Source organism: Castor canadensis, chromosome 11 (genome assembly GCF_047511655.1).
Source record: "Castor canadensis chromosome 11, mCasCan1.hap1v2, whole genome shotgun sequence".
NCBI classification, from domain to species: domain Eukaryota; kingdom Metazoa; phylum Chordata; class Mammalia; order Rodentia; family Castoridae; genus Castor; species Castor canadensis.
In genome coordinates, this window is record NC_133396.1 from 7,974,675 (window position 1) to 7,998,638 (window position 23,964).

The window sequence follows — 23,964 nt, forward strand, 5'->3', positions numbered from 1 at the left end:
GCTCAGTAGGAAAGCACTGGCCTAGCATGTGCAAGACCCTGGGTTAGATCCTTAGTACCGCAAAAATTAATTAATTAAAAATAAAGCACAGATTCAGGTCAGAGCCCATTTGCCCAGTTCTAAGAGTGTGTACACAGACAGTGAGTCCAAAGAGGCAGGAACCTTGGGCCCCTGCCACATAATCTCTATTCAGAGGGTAGAAACCTTGTTGATTTTATTTTTCCCATCCCTGGCTCCTAACCCAGTGCCAGGCTTGGAACACTGCACCACACCCACTGAGCTGGACTGAGCCCTGGCTCCCCTGCCCCCGCTGGGCTGCTCTGCTGGAGCTGAACTTGGCTTGGGGCTGAGCAGCACCCTCCCTGTCAGCTTTTCCCCCTCTGTCCCCTGCAGTCCCAGGCCCGCCCATGGGCATCCTGTTCCCAGAGGTGAGGACCACATCTGTGAGGCTGATCTGGCAGCCCCCTGCTACACCGAACGGTATCATCCTGGGTAAGCATGCCTTCTCCTGTGCCATGTCTGCAGGAAGGAGACTGCATAAAGGATTGTAGAGACACCCTCATGTTGACAAGAGATGGGATAGGCCCAGGAAGTGCTCACATATCTCCTTATGAATGGGATCTAAGTTATATTTCCCGTTTGACGTTTCTGCCTATAACATTATCTGCTGGAGGGCAAGGTCAAAGTTCAGGTCCCTTAAGGACCATTGGCTGGGTTTGTGCCTCCAAATGCCTAGAGTCAGCTGACCAACTGGTAGACCTCAGTGGCTCTCCCCTAAGTGGGGCCAAGTGAGGGTGCACTGCTGGGGAAACAGGGAGGGCAATCTGCACAGATCAGAAATTTCTCTTCACATTCAAGTTTCTCCCCAGTGCATACACCCAAGTCAAAGGCAGCAGCTCTGCGAACTTGAACAAGTCTGCTTCCCACCATGGCATCAGCCCCTCACTTTTACATTAATGGCTTAGCTGCTGGGCGTGTTGGAGCCCACCTGTAGTCCCAGCTACTGGGGACTGAGACAGGAGGATCAACTGAGCCCAGGAATTCGACGACAGCCTGGACAACATAGAAAGGCCCTGTCTGCAACAACAACAACAAAAAAATTAAAAATACACTCAGGAGACTGAAACAGGAGGATCTTAAGTTTGAAGCCAGTCTGGACCCTGTCTCAAAGAAAAAAATTTTTTTAATTAAAAAAACTAGAAAGTATGCACACAAATGGTGGCTTGGCCTATGTGTTCCAGGGTCTGGGTTCTGCTCTCCTGCACACCCACCCAGGAAGCATGCCATGTCTCCAGAAGACAGAGTGACAGAGGTGTCAAGTGCTTTAGTACTGAAAGGTCGTCTGTACTTCTAGCTCAGCCACTTGCTAGCAAATGGTCTGGCTTCTTCCGGCCTCAGTTTCCTCATTTTGGCTGACATGGGAGTTGTAGACACTGCTTTGAGTCCCCACCTATGCCACTGACAGTCCACTCTCCCCAAGTGCAGCCAAGGCTATAAGAGTGACCATGAAGGCTTCAGGCAGACAAACCACAGCCAGCAACACCCAAGTACAGGTGCTGCTGTGGCCAGTGAGAAAAGGTGCTGGAGGCAGCCTGCCTTGCTGTCCAGCGCTGCCCCTTCCTTCCTTCCCCACAGCTTACCAGATCACACACCGGCTCAACGCCACCACAGCCAACACTGCCACGGTGGAGGTGCTGGCACCCAGCGCCCGCCAGTACACAGCCACCGGTCTCAAGCCAGAGTCTGTCTACCTGTTCCGCATCACAGCCCAGACCCGCAAAGGCTGGGGAGAGGCTGCTGAAGCCTTGGTGGTGACCACCGAGAAGAGAGGTGACTGCCCATGGGGGCTGGGGGTCCCTGGAGGGCACCTGAAGGCAATCCTCCTCGGCCAACCTGAATGCTCAGAGGCTTTCTTAGTGGGTGACTGGGATTATCTAGTGAGTCTGAACTGAAAGTGGAGTCAGTGTCAGAGACAGGTGTAACCAACTTGCAGAGCCTCTTTCCCAGAATCCTTCTGGGCTCTGGTTTTCTAAAGGGAAGGTTAGTGAGGGCTTTCCCTCTTTCTCCCCTCCCCCTCCCAGCACTGGCCTTGTCCAGTTGGGTGGACCATCAGGGCTGAGCCTAGAGTCCTGGTAGATCCTGCCCTGATGCCCTAAGCTGACTCAAGCAGGCCTTGAGCCCTGATTGATTGGAAAATATTTCCAGGAAAACGCAATGAACAGTGGTTCTCAGCAAAGGTTTCCTTTCCCCAAAGCAACTTCTGGAGGCCTTTCATTTGTCACAGCTGCGGGAGATACTCCTGGCATTGAGACCAGGGATGCAGCTAAGTACATATCATGCACATCCAGAAGCATCAGTCCAAACACCAGTAATGCCACAGTTAGGGGTGGAGGAGGAAGGCTGCGAGGAGAAGGAAGCCAAGCTGGGGCGTGGTGTGAGTGAATTCCCACAGAGGGAAGAATGGCTTGATCCCTCTCAATCAGGAACAGTGCAGAACAGGGAGATGTGAATTCCCAGACACCTGGGCATCTAGCAGCTGAGGGTGGGGCTCTGACCAGGAGAGCTGCTAGCTGCTGGCTGCTGGCAAAGACTAGGCAAGGGACATGTGCGTGGAAGTGGGGATGGGAAAGGGGTGCCAGCAGGAGTCTAGGGCACCCCCTCTCCTCTTGAGAAGGCCCCACCTCTCCCCCGCCTGTGTTTTCTCACCTCCCAGACCGCCCCCAGCCCCCCAGCAAGCCTGTGGTGCAGCAGGAGGATGTGAAAGCACGCAGTGTGCTACTGTCCTGGGAGCCAGGCAGTGACGGGCTGTCCCCAGTGCGTTACTACACGGTCCAGACTCGCGAGCTGCCCAGTGGCAGGTGGGCACTGCACTCAGCCTCCGTGAGCCACAATGCTTCCTCCTTCACTGTGGACAGGTGAGGCGGGGTCCATGCCAGCATCTCCACCCTCATTGGTGGTCCCCCCAGTATTCACCACAGAGCTTCTGAGAACACCTTCAGCCTGGCCCCCAAAACTGTCTTAGCTTGCCCCACCCAGGAGGACTCTGTCTTCTGTCTTCTCTCCAGCTCCATTCCCCCTCTCTAGGAGCCCCATTAGGCTGCCTCTTAATTATTTCTGGAGCCTGGCCGGCTGCTGTTAGCAAGTGCTTGCCATCCTTCATTAGCAATTCTCCCCAGCCAGCATCTTCCTCCCATCTTTAATAGGGGCACAGAGCCCACTCCGAAACTCTGCCTTCAATTTAATTCCTGCTGGTTGTATTTTTTTATATTCCAGTCGACGTGACCAGGAGTTCGAGCAATCCTCTCCTCCCCACCTTCCCCGCCCCCGTAAATCAAGAAGAAAGACATTTGCTGAGAGAGGCTTTTGGAGACAGTTCGGGTTCTCTCTTGGGAACCTTGCTCCCTGCACCCCCCCACCCCAGTTCACTGAATTCAGGAGAGCAAGGTCTTCAAGAACACTGTATGAGTCAGACTTTTCATCACTGTGACAAATACCTAAGAACAACAACTCAAAAGGAGGAAGGGTTTATTTTGGCTCGTGGTTTCAGACGTTTCAGTCCAAGATTGGCTGGCTCCATTTCTTTGAGCCTGAGTAGAGACAAAATATCGCAGCAGCCAGCATACAGAAGGATTAGAGGAAGGGACAAGATATGCCCTTCAAAGGCACACTCCCAGTGACCAAATTCCTCCAGCTAGGCCCCACCTCCTCAAGTTTCCACATTCCCCAAAATAGTGCCACCAGCCAGGGACCCAGACTTCAACACATGGGCCTAGGGGGTAGGGAGGTGAGGGACCACAATTCATATTCTAAGTCTAACAGACATCTTGATCACTGAACCCCAATTCCTCTACAGGCTTAAGCCCTTCACATCCTACAAGTTCCGAGTGAAGGCGACCAATGACATCGGGGACAGTGAGTTTAGCGAGGAGTCTGAATCGCTGACCACCCTGCAGGCCGGTCAGTGCCACTCCCTACTTGGGTCTCTTGCTCTTGGCCCCTGGCTACTTCCTGGGTACTGGGCATTCTGGGAGAGGAGGGGTCTGAAGATGAGAGGACACAGGCCAGCTGGGCCCTGCAGCCCTAGGAGGTTTGGACCAGAAGCGGCCTTTGCCAGGGGCTTGGGGCCCCAGACCCAGCCTGGCATACCACTGTATTCCTTCTCTGATGTCCCTTCAGCCACCAGAGAACGGGAAAGGGTGCCTGTACAGAGCATCCTAATAAGCCCTGTGGCTTTAAGGGACAGAGTGGAGGGGCTCTAGGACCCTTGGGTCTGGACTGGAGTCAGGTCTCTGCCCCAGGCTGGCCCTTTGCTCTGCAGAAGTTGGGTTGGCGAGCATACAGGGTGACTTAGTAGGACCAGCTGCTAGTCCAGTATCAGCAGAATCTGGTCCCCATGGGCTCCTGGTTGGGGCTGAAGCCCCAGCTCATGGAGCCCACCTGCCTGCTTCTCTCTGCAGCCCCCGATGAAGCACCCACCATCCTCTCAGTGACGCCCCACACCACCACTTCTGTGCTAATCCGATGGCAGGTAAGTCAGGGTGGGTTCATCTCTGAGGACTCAGATACGCTTCTTACTGGGACCCGAAGCCAACAGGCCTCACCTGGGCAGCCTGGGCCCAGGTTCTCCCAGGTTCTCTCCAGAGCAACAGACAGGCATGAGAAATGCAAGTGTGCGACTGTCGTGGTGCATTCTGTACACACATGCACCTATTCCACCTCCAGACACTCATGCCAGGCAGAGGCTGTCACCCCTACTGCCTCTGAGCACAGAGACTCAGGAGGGGACGTGCACAGCCCCAAGTCAGCTCATGAGTGGCAGGATCAGCCTTGTAACTCCAGGTCTCTGAATCCTTGGGCAGAAAGGTACTTAGGACTTGGGGGTCCCCAAGTCTCCATGAAACCCAGACCCAGTGATCAGTGATTCTTTTTTTTTTTTTAGCAGCACTAAGGTTTGAACTCAGGGCCTCACACTTGCTAGGCAGGTGCTCTTACTGCTTGAGCCACTCTGCCAGCCCCCACTAAAGAGATTCTTAATAGAGACCTATGCCCGTCACGGTGAGCCCATTGTCCCTTCCCTCATGCCTCCTTTGGCTGCCTGCTCTTCAGTGGGCACTGCCTGTTCTGCCAGGGCCTGGACAACCCAAGCTGCCCACACATCCTTCCCTTCAGGACCCTCCGATGCTCTTGGAAGCCCAGTCTTGGACTCAGCAGGTCACCCACAAGACCCCAAAGCAGCCAGCTGTTGTCCCTGATTCTCAGGATGAGAGGGGCTGGCCCCAGCCTGAGCTGTGTGCAGCTGAGACCCAGGATTCCCACACCCCCTAAATGGAAATGACCTGGTGAAGCCGCACCTGAGCTGGGGGAGGTTGGAGCAGACTGGAGCTGACCTAGCAGAGGGGGGCAGGGACATGCCCCTGCAGCCAGGAAGGCAATTAAGGAACTAATAAAAGGCTGAACAGTTTCAGCAGATTTTTTAAAAGAGGTTCATAAAAAGTTTTCCCCACCTTCTCCCAAAGCCTGTTCTCAACTCAGCTGTGGACGGGGAGCGGACAGCAAGTGTACACAGGCACACTCGTCCTTGTACTTGCTGAAGAACAGACAGGGCTCAGCTCACAGGAACCACCAGGAAGTATTGGCCAGGTAGTGAGCAGTGAGCAACAGGCCTGGGGAGGACCGAGGTGGGTCAGGGAATTCCTGGACTTATGTGTCCAAGTTGTATTTCCATCTCTGCTGGGTGGCTGTGGACAAGCATCTGAGCATCTTTGAGCCTGTTTCCTGTTCTGACGAAGGCAGATTGCACGGTGATTCCTGCCCTTCCCTACCTCACAGGGAACACTCATTGGAAATGCTCAATGAACTAAAAATACTCCATGTTACCCTGATTACTTCTGCTGGTTAGGACACAGTGTCCACTCTGGGGCTGTGATGCATCAGGAGGCATGGTGAGGAGAGATGGCAGCAGAGTGGGGTGAACAGCAGTCAGAGCCCCTCTCCATGTCCTGCCTCCTTTCCTGCAGCCACCAACTGAGGACAAGATCAATGGTATCCCTCTGGGCTTCCGCATCCGGTACCGGGAACTGCTGTATGAAGGGCTGAGGGGTTTCACTCTTCGAAGCATCAACAACCCAGGGGCCAAGTGGGCCGAGCTCACCTGTGAGTGTCACTCCTAGGGACTCAGAGGAGGGGGAGCAGGCACACCCACCTCCCTGCTCTGAAGCTTCCAGGTCCCTTAGATCCCCTAACCTGCAACCCTGCTGCCTGCCTCTCTCCCTCGTGTGTGCCTCCCCAACACCATCCCATTGTTCACTGAGCACCTTCTGCCTCTCCCAAGACACCTGTAACACCCCAGAGATCAAGCCGACAGGTTCCAGCCCTCTTGGAATTTGCAGACCAAGGAGGGCCCAGGCGCAGGAGAAGTTAACCCTGGAACAGATGCCTGGGGCTAGTGGCACAGCAGTGTGGCTACAGGGCTCCAGGAGGGTCAGCAAAGCACCCCTTGACAAAGGAGGATGGTTCCAGGTTGGCCAGGCAATGAGGAGAGCTCAGCATAGGGGAAAAAAGTACCTCAAAAGCTAGGGTGCCCCCAGGGCAGCAGTCAAGGCCTCCTCTTGTTCCTCAGGGAGGCCGCTGCCCTGCCCGTATGAGGAAGGAAGGAGCCAGGACAGAAACCACAGGGAGAAATGCAGGGAGAGTCGTGAGCCAGGGAAAGATGCAAGTGGACTTTTGTGTTAGGAGAGAACTCTAGGGCATGAGGGTGATGGCTCAGCCATGGTAGATGGGGCGTGAAGGACCAGGTTGGTGGCTGTTTCAGTAACATAGCAACAGATGAGAGGCTAAAACAAGGAGGCAGACTGGGATGCAGGTGAACATCAGTTTGGGAAAGGATGCGCACATAGGTGTTGGCTCCATGGGGCTCCATGTTGATTCTTGAAGGGGAGAGGGATGTAGACAGGAAGGTGAGGAGCACAGAAGGATTTGGGTCCTGCAAGCGGGGGGCGCTCACCGAAGAGAGACTAGCAAGAGAGAGAGAAAGGGCTAAGACCCTCTCCATTAATTTTCCCAAGCCTTTTGAGCCTTGTCTTCTGGGGACTGTTAGCAGACAACAAAATGATTGAACATGCAGCAAAGGAATATTAATAGAAAAACTCGAAGTACCTGATCCAACAGCTCACGTTATTTTCTTCCTTTTTACTTATTTATTTGGGGGGCTGACATGTGCTGGTGGCTGTGGTTTTATATAGCCTGTGTATAATACAATCATATTTCCTGGTAGTGAAATTGTTTCTGGTTCATATGAGGGAAATTAATGGCTCCAGTATTTCATGGTGGATTTCCAAGAGCTCCATCTTGAAACAAGAGAGTCAGTTGAGCCTAGAGGGTCCTCCCCAGAGCTGTCCCCAGGGTCTTTGGACTCTGAGGGACTCCCTGTGACTTTGGGCACCACAGTGCACACCCCAGACAGAGACAATAGTGTCCTGGGAGCTGCCTCCTCCCCTCCTCCCATCCTGGCCCCTAACTCAGCACCAAGAATTGGAAACTGTCCCTCTGCCAGCTCAGTCACCAGCTTTGTCACTCTATCCTGCCCTGGTTGGGTTCTTTGTGGCAGACGTGTGCACTAACCTCTGTCTGCTATCTCCCTCTGGTCCTTGCCTTCCCCGGCCTGTAGCCTTATACTCCATGCGGAACCTGACCCGGCCTAGCCTCACGCAGTACGAGCTGGACAGTAAGTCTCCTTGCATGGCAGCCCTGTGTAGCAATGGGGAGTGGGTCCCCCGAAACAGCTGGCCCCAGGCAGAGCTCTGTGCTTACCATGGGTACTTGAAGATCAGGCTCACCTGTAACATACAAAGCAGGCGGCGTTCCCAGGGAACATGTCCCCAAGTTTATCTTCTGTGTGGGATGAAAAAGGACGTTCACAGCCTTGTGCAGGTTGGGGGATGATGGCAGCAGGTCACAGTAGGAGCTGCTGCTGCCCAACTCCTCTGGTCTAAGGCATGTTGAGCCCAGTTACCTCTCTGTCCAAGGCTGCTTGTGCAGGGAGCACTGTGCAGTTCTGTTTGTCAGCTTGTCCCTGTGTGGCCAGCCCCACCCTCGCTCTGTTTCTCAACTCCCTGTGGGGGGGTGGGTGGCGGGAAGGGGCTCTTTCCCAGCCCAGGGCTCCACACTCAGGAGAAAGCCCACTCCTTTGAGTCTGACCCACCCTCCTCCTTCCCTGTGCCTGCCCAAGGACAGAACTTCCACCTGGGAAGGAGAGGGAGAGCCAGAGAGAGAAGAATACAGACGGGTGGGGACCTTCTGGGCCACCTTGAACACGGACAGCATCTTGCACCCAGCATGATGGAGCCAGTTTTCTTGCATTGGCTTCCTTCTCTAGCCTCTGCAAGGCATCCTTACCCAAGCACACCAAACTTGGTGAAAACATGGCGTCTGTTGGCCTAGAACTCACTTTCAATAAGTCCCTTCCCTCCAGGGCTGAGGCTCCCTGTGAAAGGAACTGGCAGGACACTGGGGGTGCAGCCCAGTGGTGGATCACACTCTTAGCATTCAAGAGGCCCAGGTGGGGATGGGTGGGGCCCCAAGTTGAGATGTGGCTGGAAACGACTTGCATTCGCCATTGTGGAAAGAAGGCACACAGGGAGGACCTGACCCTCTGGCCTGGGCACCCAGAACTGTTAATACTGCCCCTTTCAGTCTCCAGCTGGACAATACCATCACCCAAGGCCAAGAGGCCCCATCTCCTACCTGTTTTCTGCTGACCCTTCACACAGGGATCTAGAATTGCAAGGATGTCTCGTCCCTCCCCCACAGCAGGGCCTGTGACCACTGTGTTTCCCCTCCCCCACTGTCGCCCACAGACCTGAACAAGCACAGGCGGTATGAGATTCGGATGAGTGTGTACAACGCTGTGGGTGAGGGCCCCTTGAGTCCCCCTCAGGAGGTCTTTGTTGGGGAGGCAGGTGAGTACTCCATGAGGTCCAGCCAGGGGAGGCATAGGATCTCGGGTCCCTTTCCTTCCCTGACTCACCTCCCCCTCCCTGGAGTCCACTCACTCACTACACTCCATGTCCGCCAGTGCCCACAGCAGCACCCCAAAACGTCGCTGTCCATGGTGCTCTGGCCACACAGTTGGATGTGACATGGGAGCCACCCCCACTGGACAGCCAGAATGGAGACATCCAGGGCTACAAGGTACAGGCCTCGGGCAGAGCAAAGGGCTGCAGAGGGGCAAGGGGCCGGGTTGGAGGGTGGGTGGTGGTGGGAGAGTCCCGGGCCCTTCCTCCTTACAGCCAGCTCACCCCTCCAGCTCTGCTGTGTACCTGCTGCCTTCAGTGTTTGCACCCAGCGACAGAAATACTGTGCAGCTGGAGTGTGGCACTCATCCTGCCAGAGTCCCAAAGGCAAGTTAAGCTGAGATGCAAGGAGCTCTGACCAAACACCCCCACTTTGGGGGGGTGTAAGACATCTTAGCAGCCTGCCACCCACCTCCAGGCCCCATACATCACTCCAGACCCCTCCAGGGGGTTACTGGCCCCTCTAATTACAACACTAATACCAGTTAGATGGCCAATTTGCAAAGCACCACCAGTTAGTATTCAGAGATCTCTGCTTAAAAATCATTTCTAGCCAGGCACCGTGGCTCACGCCTATAATCCTAGCTACTCAGGAGAAGGATCACAGTTGGAAGTCAGCCCTGGGCAAACAGTTCAAAAGACCCTATCTTGAAAAACCCATCACAAGAAAGGGCTGGCGGAGTGACTTAAGTAGTAGGGTCCCTGCCCAGCAAATATGAAGCCTGAGTTCAAACCCTAGTCCCATCCCTGCCAAAAAAAAATCATTTCTAGATTTTGGATGGTGTCACACTTTATAATGGGTGCAGTTTGTCCCTAACGTTCATAGAGCCTTTGGAATCTTGAAAGCCCCAGAAAACTGGTAGATTAGACAAGGAAACTGAGACCCAGTTTAGGTGGCCTGGCAAGTCCATAAAACAGCAAGCAGCAGAATCCAGGCCTCTGGCTCTCCCTGTGGGGTAAAGAGGAAGCTGAGCACACAGCCCCCAGACAAAGTGGCTTAGGGAAGAGGGTGAAGTTGCCTCCCGGTTAGAGCACAGGAAATGTGCAGCCCTCAGCCGTGTTGGAGGCCTGCCTGTCAAGCCACTGTCCAGGGACTCTGGTTCCTGGTGGTTGGCTATTATTCCAGAGAACAGCCCCAGTGCAATGACCCCGGGCGTGGGGTGGGGTGGCAAGGGTGAGAGCCACAAGGACTCTATGGTTTACCTGGCCCAGCCCCTCATTCCACAGGTGGGAACGGAGTCTCAGCCAAGGTGAAGTGCTTACTCTGTCACAGCCTGTTAAGACAGGTAACCCCCAAGCTGGAGGCTGGGGGCTCACACCTGTAATCCAAGCTACTTGGGAAGCAGAAATCAGGAGGATGGTGGTTCAAAGCCAGCCCAGGCAAATAGTTCGCAAGACCCTATCTCAAAAATACCCAACACAAAATAGTGCTTGCAGAGTGACTCAAGTGGTAGAGTGCCTGCCCAGCAAGCATGAGGCCCTGAGTTCAAATCCCAGTACCACAAAAAAAAGGGTAACCCAGAGCCAGATGTGGTGGCACATGCCTGTAATCCCAACTACTTAAAAAGTGGAGGTAAGTAGATCTCAATCCAAGGTCTGGCTCAGACAAAAGTGTGAGACCCTATCTGAAAAGCAAACTAAAAGCAAAAAGACTAAGGTGTGGCTCGAGTGGTAGATCACCTGCCTAGGAAGGCCCTGAGTTCAACCACCAATAGCACAAAAAAAATTAAAGACGGGTAACCCCAATGTAAGGCAGAATCCAGCGCAGGAGTCTCTTCCATCTGGGGTGAAGGGGGAGGGAGGGAGGAAGCAGGAGCCTTGCCAAGGAAGCGCTGAAGATGGATGACACCCTCAAGGTTTTGCCCAGGAGCACCAGCTGGGAAAACTAAATATTGCACCCTTAGCACATGCCTCCCGAGAAAAGAAGAAGGTGCCAGGCAGAGCCCGCAACACTTTGGCAGCCACTAGACTGTCGAGGTTTGGAAGTTGCAAGTTCACACACAGATCCAGGAAATGTGTGGGTTCCCAGGCACTATATAGCACACAGCGGATGTCTACAGGTTCCAAAAAATCCTTGGCCATACCTGCATGCGAGCTGTGGAGACGGAACTGCCGCCTCCTGGAGGCATGTTGACCAACAAATTAACTTGCACTCAGTCACAGGCGCGTGAATGACATGGTAACATCACTAACCAATGAGCCCAGCTCCAGCGATCCTCTGTTTAAGTCAGGCTAAGCTGGGACGCGCTCAGACAGCACATTCACACACATTCCGAGAGCCTCTGTCTTTTAGTCATTCAGGAGCATGTGTTTATCAAGCAATTATCTTGTGCCCTGCCTTGTTCTCTGTACTAGGAGTAAAGCAGAGAGCAAACAGACAACATGAGCTAAAAACCAACAAAATACAGAATAAGCAATACCACCCAAGAGCAGTGAACAAAGCAGCTAGATGGGGAGAAGGCTGGACATTTTAAATGGAGTTATTGGAAAAGGACTTAATGAGAAAATAGTGTGTGAGCAAAAACCTAAAGGAATACAGGGCATGTGTCACATGAATCCAGATGAAGAACAGTCCAGAAAGAGGGGAAAGAGCAAAGGTCCTGGGGTAGGTCGGTGCTTGGAGTGTGCACAAACTCCTGTGTGCTCCAGGAGTGGGTTGGGGGGAGCGTGATGGGAAGGGGAAGAAGGGTGAGCAGCCCACAGTGCTGAGAGCCCTGGGGCTGGGGCTTTCATTCTGAGGGAGATGACAGCCAGGAAGGGCTTGGGCAGAGGAGAAACACGGGGAGCTCAGAATTCCAGAGAGTCACTCTGGAGCTCAGTCTGAAATGGGGAAAGCACAGCCACCTAGAAGGGACCTGAATCATCCAGAGATGTCATGGTGATTCTGACAGGCGAGCTGGGGTGAGCAAGGGTGGTTCTCCCCTTATGTGGTAAAGCAGAGCTGAGAGGGTGTACAGAGGGCAGGAGAAGCGGCAAGGCCAGATCCAAGACCAGGATGCAAGGGGCAGATAGAGCTGCCAGGCACAGGGCTGGAAAAGGAGGAAGAAGCTGGACGCTGGTGGCTCATACCTGTAATCCTAGTTACTCAGAAGACTGAGATTGGGAGGATTTCAGTTTGAGGCCAGCTGGGGTAAATAATTCACAAGATCACATCCCCAAAATAACCAGAGCAAAATGGACTGGAGGTGTGGCTCAAGTGGTAGAGAGCCTGCTTTGCAAGTGTAAAGCCCTGAGTTCAAACTCCAGTCTTATCAAAAAAAAAAAAAAAGAAAGAAAGAAAGGAAGGAGAGAGAGAGAAGGAAGGAAGACAAAGGGAAGGGAAGGGAAAGGTTTGGCTCCACATGTGCTGACATCAAGACACCTCTGGCCTTGAGAGGGGGACAGAGCAGAGTTGGGGACACAGCTGGAGCTCAAGAGAGAGGGTCTAGGCTGGAAATGTGAACTGTGGAGTCCCAGGACATAGATCATGCTCAAAACCAGGAGACTAGACAAACACAGACCACAAAAGAAGGGACCCTGGGACCAAAAGCAGTGAGCGATGACTCTGAGCCCGCGGGAAGACTGCGCTTCTGGAAGAAGGGAGAAGCAGACTGTCTGCTCTGACTGAAAGACAGACGGAGCTAGTGCAATCCAGGAGCTAAAAGAAAGCTACAGCCAATGTAGGTCTGCAGATCTTGAATAACTTCATTTAAAATGCTAGAATCGGGCCAGAGTCCAGTGGAACAGGACTGGCAAACTACAGCCCACCAACCTGGTCTAGCCCACCAGCTTTTTTGTTTTGAGACAGGCTCCAAATGGGCCTGGAATTCATGATCCTCCTGTGGCCTCCTGATTGCTGGGATTACAGGCGTGCACACCCCGTCCTGCCCCCACCACACTTCTGTACATAGAGTTTTATTGGGGCACAGCCAGGCCCATTTGTTTACAAATTGCCATGGCTACCTTTGCACAAGGACAGAGTTGAGTAATTGCAGCAGAGACTGAGAGGCCTGCAGAGCCTAAAATATGGATTAGCGTTTCCAGAAAACACTTGCGAAGCCCTGGAGATGGTATTAGCAACTCTGAGCTCACGTGGGAGCATGAGGAGCTGGCGCTGGGACCTGCGTGGAGTGGGTTTGAGAGGACGGGGCAAGGCAGAGAGTGCTCACGACATCCCTTTGGAGAAGTTTTGCTTTAAAGAGAAGTAGAGCGATGGGTGGAAGCTGGAGAAAGTCATGTGACCACAGAGGGGCTTTCAGGATGGAAGAGATCACAACTTGTTTGCGCACCAATCAAAATGATATGGACAAGGGCTGGGGGCATGTAAAGCAGTAGAGCCCCTGCCTAGCAAGAGCAAGGCCATGAGTTCAAACCTCAGTACTGAATAAAAAAAGATAAAAGAAAAGACAGGATCCTAGACAAAGAAAAAGAGGAGGGAGGAAGAGAGGAAGCTCTGGTGGAGTGATGTCTTCATGTAGGCGAGAGGGAATGCAATTGAGTGAACATATTCAGGGCAGCCTTAAAGGGAACCAGCAGTCTGAGCATGGTGGATCACACCTGTAATCTCAGCCTGGACTACATAGTAAGACCCTGTCTCAATAAACCAACTACTGGGAATGTAACTCAACGGAAGAGTGCTTGCTTAGCATGTGCAAAGCCCTAGGTTGCATCCCTAGCACTGAGGGGGGGATAAACAAAGGAATCATGATGGCAGGACAGAGACAGAGGTATTAGCACAGGGCAAGAAGTAACAAAGTGCTTCAGTTTCCCACAGGGTCCTCTGCTGGGAATGAGCTGGGGGAAGGGAGAAGGATGTACAAAACAGCTACTCAGCCTGCCTTCCATCCTCCATGTCCACAGGCTGCCCATCATGAATCCAACCAGCTGGGGATCAAAAATACTCAAGGATAAAAATTGCACCTGTCCTGAGCACATATAGACTTTTTCTTGTCATTCTCCCTACACAACCAACAGTCTCCTTTCACCCTGGTCACATTGCATCAGGGACCACTACTCTAGAGACGATTTAGGTTACACGGTCATATGCAAACTCTAACGCCATTTTATGTAATGGACTTAAGCTACCTTGGCTTTTGATATCTGAGGGAGTCCTGGAACGGACCCCTGTGGGTGCAGAAGGTCGACCTTGTAGGGTTGTGCGGTGTGTGGCTGGGTGGCACGGTGGCTGGCCAGGCTGTGCCTTGAATTTAAATCCTGTCTCTCCTCCAGGCCAGTCAGCAAATCTCACCAGGATTGGAGCTCAGTCAGTTGTAGGAGATGAAGCAAGACAGAGCAGGGACACAGCAGAGAACAGTGAGCAGAGTGAGGGGTCAGCCCACAGAGCGGGAGGAAATGTTTACAGACCGAAGTCTGATAAGGAGGTAACAGCCAACACACGTGTGGAGCTCATGCAACTTGAAAGCACAGCACAAGTAACCATACTTAAAAGTGAGACATAGGTAGCTGGGTACCAGTGGCTAACTCCTGTAATCCCGCCCACTCAGGAGGCAGAGATCAGGAGGATCATGGTTGGAAGCCAGCCCAGGCAAATAGTTTGTGAGACCCTATCTCAAAAAAACCCATCACAAAAAAAAAAAAAAAAAAATAGGGCTGGTAGAGTGGCCCAAGGTGTAAGTCCTGAGTTCAAACCCCAGCACTGCCACAAGGATGTACCATCATGCACCTGTTAGAATGACTGTTACCACAAAGTCAAAAAAAAAAAAAATAGCCAGGTACTGGTGGCTCACACCTGTAAACTTAGCTACTGTGGGAGGCAGAGATGAGAAGGACTGCAGTTTGAGGCCAGCCCAGGCAAAAAAGTTACCAAGACCCCATCTCAACCAATAGCTGAGCGTGATGCTACTCTCCTGTCCTCCCAGCCATGGTGAGAAATGAAAAATAGGAGGGTCACAGTCCAGGCTGGTCTGGACAAAAAGTGAGACCCCCCTCTCCAGAGCAAAAAGGGCTGGAGGTGTGGCTCAAGTGGTAGAGTCTGCCTCACAAGCACAAAGTTCTGGGTTCAAACCCCAGTACTGCTGAAAAAAAAGAGAGTCAAAAAATAACAAGTAATGTGGAGAAACTGGAACTCAAGTTCACTGCTGGTGGGGATGTAAAATGGCACAGCTCCTCTATGGAAAATAGTCTAGAGCCTCCTCAAGAAATTAAAAATAGAGTTACCATCTGATCCAGTAATCTCACTTCTGGGAATGTATCCAAAAGTATTGAAATCAAGAGATATTTGCACTTCCATGTTCACTACAGCTTGATCCACAATAGCCAAGATGTGGAAACAGCCAAATGTTTCCTATATACACACACACATATGTATATATAGGAATATTACTCAGCCATAAAAAGGGAAACCCTGCCATCTGCAACAACATGAACCCAGAAGATGTTATGTTAAGTGAACTAAGCCAAACACAAGAAGACAAATACTGTATGATCTCACTTATATGTAGAATCTAAAATTGTCAAATATGCATCCAGAGAAATAAAATAGTCACAGAAGCAGAGAGTAGAAGAGTGGCTGCCAGAGACTGGGAAAGATGAAGAGAGCTGGCCACAGTATTTTGGTTCTGTAGGAAGAGCAAGTTCTGGGGGATCTAGTGTCTTCCGTGCTGACCATAGTAGCACTGCTGTCCTGGACACTTGAAATTTACCAAAAAGGGCAGCTTCTATTTTTTTTTTTGTGGTACTGGGGTTTGAACCCAGAGCCTCACACTTGTTAGGCAGAATAAGTTTTCATACCACGTGAAAAAGAAAGGGTAATGCCAGTGGCTCACGCCTGTAATCCAGCTACTTGGGAGGCTGAGATCGAAGGGATCACAGTTCGAGGACAGCCCGGACAAATAGTTTGCAAAACCCCCATGTCCAAAATAACCAGAGCAAAATGGACTGCAGGTGTGGCTCAAGGAGTAGAGTGCCTGCTTTGCAAGTGCAAAGCTCTGAGTTCAAACCCCAGTGTCACAAAAAAAAAAAAAAAAGAAAAGAAAAGAAAGGACAAGTGGGCACACTGATCAGCTTGATCGTGGTGACGTCTCACAATGTATGCCTGTAGCAAAACATCCAATTGTGGGGCCAGGATGTAACTCAGTGGTAGAGCACTTGCCTACCATGTGCAAGGCCCTGGGTTCAAGTTCCAGTACTAAAAAACACATGAAAGCCAGACAAGCTGTGCGTGCTTAAAATCCCAGCTACTTGGAAGGCTGAGGCAGGAGGATTGCAAGTTCGGGATCAGCCTGTGCTATACAATGAGCCAGCCTGGGCAACTTATCAAGACCCTATCTCAATATCAAAAAAAAAAAAAGGCCTCTGATGTAACCCAATGGTAAAAGCCCTTGCCTAGCATACACAAGAGGCCCTGGCCCTGAAAAAAAAATTCAGTTGTATACCTTAAATATATATGCAATTTTTATTTGTCAATTATGCTTCAATTAAAAGAAGGGCAGGGAACTGAGAACAGCAGATGGCCAGTGGTGATTACAGTCATCCACTCCCCTGCCAGCCGTGCTGCTGTGGGAGGCATCTTTCGTGCACCAAATGTTTGCTGAGAATCCACTGCCAGGTGTGATTCTGAGTGCATGGCTCATAAGGGAGCCATGTAGACCAAGATGGTGGGCACTACCACTTCCCAGAACTTCCTCGGGGACCGGGATCCAGGCTCAGCCTCTTGTGCACTTTGCAGAAGTCCCCCTTACTGTTGAGTCACCATCTAACAGAAGTTGGCTGATCTCAGCACACACAAGACACACCTGCTGTGGGCGCCTTGCTTTTGTGCTGCCCCTGCGTCCTACACCCTGACACTCCTCTCCCCAAGGGCACGGTTTTGGCCATCAGCCTCTCTCCCTGCATCACGGCTTACCATTTTGTAATTTGCCCTGCACAAATGCATCCTGAAACATTTCCTCTTTCTGTGCCTTTCTCTGACCCCACGTTTATTTCCAGTGGTCACTGTTTCTTCAGTTGGTTACTTGACCACAGAATTTCTCAAAAGAGTTTTCCACACTTGCCACCTCTGATTCCTCTCCTCTCATTCTCCAGTGAGCCCCTTCCCATAGGTTCTGGTCCTGGCCACCCCACAAGAGTGCTTCCTGCTGAGGCCACTGATAGTTCTGTGGTCAAGTCACACGCCTCACCCTGCCTGACTTCGCAGCCGTGTCTCCCTCTTCCCACACATGTTCTTCTCCCACTCCGCTCTCCTCCTCATCCTCCTTGGCTGTCTGGCTTCTCTTCCCAGCTGCGGAAACCTGGAAGGTCCCAGGAACTGATCCAGGACATCACAGATAGATAGATAAATAGAGATATGTATTTGGTGGGACTGGGATTTGAATTCAGGGCTTTGTGTTTGCAAAGCAGGAGCCCTACTACTTGAGCCACACCTCCACTCCATTTCCTCTGGTTATTTTGGAGATGGGAGTCTTACAAAGCTTTTGCGCAGGCTGGCCTCAAACTGAGACCTTCCTGATCTCAGCCTCCCAAGTAACTAGGATTACAGCAAGAGTGAGTCACTGGCGCCAGCTAACACATGAATATTTAACATTAGCCTCGACCTTTCCCCTAAACACTAAATCCAGCAGGAGCTTTGTGGACTGTTGTATCCCGGATGTAAATGGACATGCTAGTGGATAAGTGATTTTATGACCGATCACCTCAACTCCCATTCATCTATCCACACAAGAAAAAAAATCTGCCAAAAGAAAAATGAAGGCAGGTTGGAAAGCAGCAGCCCTTTTGGTAACAAGATATCCTAACCAGCATTCACACAGGCCAGGAGAGGAGGGCGACTGTCATTAGCTTTCTTCCTTTTATTGGCTTCCTCCCGAGAAACCGAAATTAACAAGCCAGTAGCCTACATAAACCTTCTTGGCCGCCAGGTGGCACCAAATGACCTCCAATCACGGCTTGAAATTGACTTGCGGCTTTTAGGGCAGCCGCAGTTCAAAGTTCTTCAATGAGCTTGAGACTCTTGCAAGCGTGGCTAACCGGGAGTATTAGCCCCCGCTGGACGCAGAGGCAGTGGAAGCTCTGTGAGGGATCTGCTGCCTCCCTGGCCTAAAACCCTCTGCAGCCACACGGTGCCTTCAGAATCTGGCCAGTTCCTAGGGGGACGCTGTGCCATAGTCTTCAATCCTATGGCCTCCGTCCCTCATGCTGACTCCAGGAAGTGGGTGTGCAGCCAAGTCCCTCTGCCAGTAAGGGGTGCAGCCACGATGTGACCCTACACCATCCGCCATCTTAACCAGGCCTCCCTCTGCAGTGAGCCTGCAAACCGTGGTGTGCACGGGCATAACCAGGGGATTTGCAAGCTGTGGTGTGCACAGGGATCACCAGGGCTTGTTAACCTGCAGCTGTTGGTGCAGCAGGCCTGGGGGAGGCCATGGCTCTGTCCCTCCCCAGCTCAGGCACCATGGAGTCTGCACTTGCCCTGGGCTCAGACTCCTGCAGGAGAGGTAGGTATATCCAGGATCTGTGTCCTGTCTGTATCCTGATGCTAAATCCTACAGATGCTGCAATGCACCAAGATACATGGGAGCTATGGCGTTTGCAAGGTAGTGGAGGCCAGGGTCTTAGCTATGGAAAGGAAGGTTCTGGAAGGGTTTCTAAAACACCTCTTAGATACTTCCTGGGTGAATGACAACAGTGAAGGTGCCTCAGAGATGCTGGGTTAGGCAAAGGCAGGAGGGAAGCCCGGTACCGCCATGCCCCTCACTCCACAATCCTCTGTGCCTACAGATTTATTTCTGGGAAGCCCAGAGGCAGAACCTCACAGAGCGGGTGAAGACGCTTTTCCTGGCTGAGAACGGCGTGAAACTCAAGAACCTGACTGGCTACACCACTTACATGGTCAGCGTGGCAGCCTTCAATGCTGCAGGCGACGGGCCGCGGAGTACCCCCACCCGGGGCCAGACCCAGCAAGCAGGTGTGGAGGGGGACCCTGGGGAGAGGAGATCTGCATGAGGGGGCAGTGGGGCAGGAGGACGCACCTGGCCTCTGAGTTGTTTTGGGAAAACTGCAGACAATGGCCTTGACCCACAGAGGATCTAAGCTTGGTACCCAGGCCCCATGAGACGCCCTGCGGAGTGGGAGAGCACGGCCTGCAAAAAGGGACCCAGACCTGGACCCTCAGAAAAGAGAAGCTGTCCCCATGAACTTGAGAGAGTTTCAGCTCTCAACCGTCCAGTGCCTGGCCCCAGACAGCCGCCTTAGGGACGGCTACCGTTCCCACTCCCTGCCTGGTTCCCTCCTCCTTTATTCTATCGCTGCCCCCCGCCCCCACCTTTGTTCATCCCATCAATATACGTCAAGTGTCTTCTGTGAGTGCACACTGTGCTTGATGCTGGGGACACAACAGAGACCACAAGTCCCCATGGTAGTGAGACGCATGGTAAGGAACAAGCAAACAGATGAGTGGGCCACAGGTGGCAGTAAAAGCAGGTCATGGAAGGGTGGCACAGGAAAGGATGGCCTTGGATAGGTCTTCCTACAAAGGCCCCACCCAGATGGTGACATCTGAGCTGAGATTTGAGTAAGAAGAGGCCAGCCATGGGAAGTTCTGGAGGTTGGGCAGAGAGTGGGGTTCAGGCAGAGGGGACAGCAGGTGCAAAGACCTGGGGTCTGGAAGGGATTAGAGGAATGGAGAGAAAGCCAGGCACTTGCAAGAAAGTCGGGTGAGAGTCAGGTCCCCAGGCTGTTGGAGCGGATTAATTTAAATGTGATAGGAAACCACTGGAAAGCTTAGCAGCTGAGCAACAAGATCTGGTTAAAGTTTTGAAAAAATCACTCTGGCAGAGATGTGAGAGGAAAGGAGGACAGAGGCAGGGAGTCCTGGTACTGGATGGAGAGCAGGGCTGAGGAGAGGGTGAAGGTCAAGATCCTGCTGCCCACACGTACAGACCAAGCCCTACAGGGTCCAAAGCATGGCACTGGATCCTCCTGGAAACCCTGGGGCAGACAGTATAGCGTCACCCCCATTTCACGAGGAGCAAGGGTTGTCCTGGAAAGGATGCATCTTGCCCAGGGTCCTCCAGGAGGTCGTGGGGAGCAGAACCCCACGAGTTCTCTCCTTGTGGATTTGAATACAGTTGGCTCTCCACTGGGTTCCACATCTGCGGGTTCAACCAACCAAAGACTGAAAATATTCCCCCAAAAAAAGCATCCGTACTGAACATGTGCAGACCTTTTGTCACTGTTTCCTATACACCGCAGCATGACAACTGTTCATGCAACATTTATATTGCATCAGGTATTGTAAGTAACCTAGAGATCATTTGAAGTGTATGGGAGGGGCTGGGGTGTGGCTCAATGCCCTGGGTTCCATCCCCCGCCCTGAAAAATAAATAAAAGTACAAGAGGAAGTGTATAGGTTACAGGCAAAGATGACACTGTTTTATAAAAGGGACTGACTTGACCATCCTCGGGTTTTGGTATCCATAAGAGGTCCTAGAATCTCTTATGAATAATGAGGTCCCTTCTGCCGGGGACTCCCTGACCTTTGGAGTTGGTTCTTAGATGTGATCCTCTCTGGGGTCAGGCCTGGTTTTAGGAGCTTTTCCCCTCACCGGCTCCCCAGGGTCTTTGGAGGCTAAGTGTCAGTGTCTGAATGTGCAAATCTGTCTGTCTGTCCCAGTCATATTTGTTACTGCCTTCAGCCGGATACTAGCCCCCGGGAGTCTGGAAGCTTCCGGTGCTGTGGCAGCAGGACAAAGTGTTCAGTCCCACATCCCCGAAGCCTGGGGGAGGCAGGAAAGGACCCTGAGCTCACCTCCCTCCTTCAAAGCCACTCACTGACGCTGCCTCCCAGAGCTGGAGCCGGAAGCAGATCCTGATTAGCTCCAGCTCAGTGGGGAGGCAGCGATGGACAATAACAGCCTGGCCATCCAGCCGGCCAGCTCGGGATGCTGTGGAGGGGGTGCTTCCTGCCCTTCTACTCTGTCCCCCCATGTTTTCAGGGTCGCTCCAGGGTTTTTAGTCCAAGAAAAGGGACTGTCCTTGGCTCTGACGCCTTCTGACAGCATGGTGTCTCAGTGACAAGCCCTAGAGCCCAGGCATGAGCAAAAGGCCATGTCCTCTCATTCTGGCATCCTCTTGTTTTGAGGCCCCAGGACCACCATTGCACCACCACCACCACTACCACCACCACCCCTGCCTTCTCTAGCAAGGAGGCTGAAAAACTCACCCCACAAAGCCAGGAAATGGCCTTTTGCCTCAGTGGCCCTGGGAGTATAACAGTTTGTCCCTTGCTGCCAGCCAGGGCTCAGAGCCACATAGGAGGAGGAAGTCCAAACTCACCAGCATTAAGGAAAAATTAACATCCCTTTTCTCCCCTTGCCTGGGCCTCTGCTATTGGAAACTTGAGTGCTAATGATGTCACCAAGAAGGGAAAGGTCCAATGGCCTCCACTGACCCCTCTTGCCTTCTTCTTGAGCTAAGCCCTGCATTCTCATTCTTCCTGGGCACGGACCCAAACACTCCCACTAGTTTCTTGGATCTGAACCTAGGGCTTTGAACTTGAACAGAAAGAGGAAACAAAAACCTTTCGCTGTCTCTGCAGCCCCCAGTGCTCCCAGCTCTGTCAAGTTCAGCGAACTGACCACGACCTCGGTGAACGTGTCCTGGGAAGCCCCACGGTTCCCCAATGGTATCCTGGAAGGCTACAGGCTGGTGTATGAGCCCTGCACCCCAGTGGATGGTGAGTGGGACCCTCCCACCCAGCCCACCTTGCCTTGCAAGGGCGTGATCTCAACCCATGTCCTTGTCATGGTCACCACACACTAGCTAGATTTAGTGAGAGTCTGTCTTATAAGCAGGGAAACTGAGGCCCAGCCCAGGGAAGGGGCGTTTCCAAGGCAAAACAATAGCAAGGTGAGAGCAAAGTTGGAACCGCAACCTAGACCTCCCAACTCCCAGGCAAATAATTATTTTTTAAATTTTTTATTAGCATAAATTAATTTTACAAAGGGGTTTCATTGGGATATTTACATGCATGCATATAATGTACTTTGGTCAAATTCGCTCTATGTTACAGAAAATTTTTAAATGCATCTTCCCCTCCAGTCAACAGAAGCAGGGAAATGAGGAAGAGAAGTCCGACCAAAGTATCAACCCCCAGGTGGAAGGTCCCCCCAAGAAAGGGGACCCCCTAACATTCCAGCCCTATCTTTTCCCCTCCCAAACTTAAGCATCTCCGCCTTACTCCAGGTTAGCCCTGAAGGCTCAGATTTGGGTATCTGATTAATGCCTTGGAGCCTCTCCCCAGGAAGATGCACAATATTGGGGGTCAGTGTATCCTTGTTGCCATCTGTGAGCCTCAGATCAAAAGCCCCCTCTAGCCAGGCACCAGTGGTTCACGCCTATAATCCTAGCTACTCAGGAGGCAGAAATCAGGAGAATCGCAGTTCAAAGCCAGCCAGGGCAAATAGTTCATGAGCCCCTATCTCAAAAAAGCCCATTATAAAAAAGGATTGGTGGAGTGGCTCAAGGTGTAGGCTCTGAGTTCAAACCCCAGTACCACCAAAAAAAAGCCTGCTCTACAAAAGACTGTCCTTGCACCTGTGTCCTCTTCACCCCAGCTGTCTTTATTAGACCCCTCCCTCCATGTCCTGTCCAGGGCCCTGCCCCACTTCCAAGCTCTCAGGTAGGGCTGGGCTGACCCTAACAGTGACAACAGAAACCTGCCAGCTTTCCTGCCCAGTCACAGGTGATGTGACCAAGACCAGGGTGAACAAAGTGCCTAAAAATCACTGCTATCTTGCCATTGACAACCATCCTCAGAGGCCAGGGGACTGAGAGTAGGATTTAGTTACGTGCAGCGAGACATTAGGGTGTGTTTGGCCTCCAGTGGTGCCCTGGTAGCAGAAAGTGACCACTTCTGCAGTCCCCCGACTCATTCCCACCCCTCCCAACAATGGAGCCTGGCAAGAACAAGGGGTGGAGCCTGGGAATGTCCCAGAGGCCAGCAGTTCTGGGTCAGTGGAGGGAACAATGTCCCTCAGTCTTCCTTGCCACCACCTGGGTGCCACCAGCCATTCTGCAAAGTGGAACTGTGTGAGAGAGAACTGGAGCCAGGCCCCAGGAGGAGTGCCAGTCAGGTGCAGGGCCTGGGAACAGTGCCAGGACAGAGGTCAGAGGGACGAAATGCAGGGGCCTGCACAAGTTCTCATCACAGTGGCCTCCTCCTGGCCACTTTGAGAGAGGTCACTTTGCTTCCTGGGGTCTCCGTCAGGCAGGATCTAGACCAGACTGAAGTCCTCTACTCACTTATTCCCATCCACCCTGCAACAGTGCGGCTAATAAGCGTGGCTGAACAATTCCCCAACTGGCCAGCACAGTGTCTGCCCCAAGTCATGCCTCAGCCTGGGGGGCAGGCCAGCAGCACCCCCTTTCCTGGAGGAGAAGCCAAAGCCCAGGCAGATGAGGGATTGTTCAGCAATGTCAAAAAGCAGGTACTCCAGATCCAGGGGGTCATTTCATTCCCTCTGGCTTGCATTGCTCCACCATCCAATAATTCATTTATTCAATAAATAGATCAAGTACCTAACCACGTGCCAGGTGCTCTGTCCTCATATGTGAACCTAACATCCTTGTCTAAGAGTTTGGTTTTTTTGGTTTTTTGGTTTTTTTGGTGGTGAACTCAGAGCCTCATGCTTGCTAGACAGGCGCTCTACCACTTGAACCACTCCTCCAGCCCTTTTTTTTGTAATGGTTTTTTTTCAAGATAGGGTCTTGTGAACTATGTGCCTGGGCTGGCTTTGAACTGCAATACTCCTGATCTCTGCCTTCTGAGTAGCTAGGATTACAGGCATGAGCCACTGTGTCCAGTTTTCTAGGATACTCTTGATACCCTGACTCAGTAGAAGAACAAAGTGAAACCAGCTAAGGGACATGCCCAAAGACACCCAGGGCCAGTGCTGAG

At 52.2% G+C, this 23,964-nt stretch overlaps 1 protein-coding gene across 2 annotated transcripts in view; it reads left to right on the plus strand.

The window, feature by feature from the left end:
• Sdk2 (sidekick cell adhesion molecule 2) overlaps positions 1–23,964 on the plus strand; it is a 266,943-nt gene that overhangs the window by 214,539 nt on the left and 28,440 nt on the right. Inside the window, exons 28-38 of one of the 2 annotated variants that reach the window (XM_074045222.1) lie at positions 394–492; positions 1,636–1,830; positions 2,714–2,915; positions 3,854–3,957; positions 4,458–4,528; positions 6,018–6,153; positions 7,667–7,723; positions 8,856–8,957; positions 9,074–9,189; positions 18,786–18,972; positions 21,604–21,741. In XM_074045222.1, coding sequence (XP_073901323.1) covers positions 394–492; positions 1,636–1,830; positions 2,714–2,915; positions 3,854–3,957; positions 4,458–4,528; positions 6,018–6,153; positions 7,667–7,723; positions 8,856–8,957; positions 9,074–9,189; positions 18,786–18,972; positions 21,604–21,741 — 1,407 coding nt within the window. The remainder of the gene's footprint in view (positions 1–393; positions 493–1,635; positions 1,831–2,713; positions 2,916–3,853; positions 3,958–4,457; positions 4,529–6,017; positions 6,154–7,666; positions 7,724–8,855; positions 8,958–9,073; positions 9,190–18,785; positions 18,973–21,603; positions 21,742–23,964) is intronic. The other variant, XM_074045223.1, reaches the window with a different exon arrangement.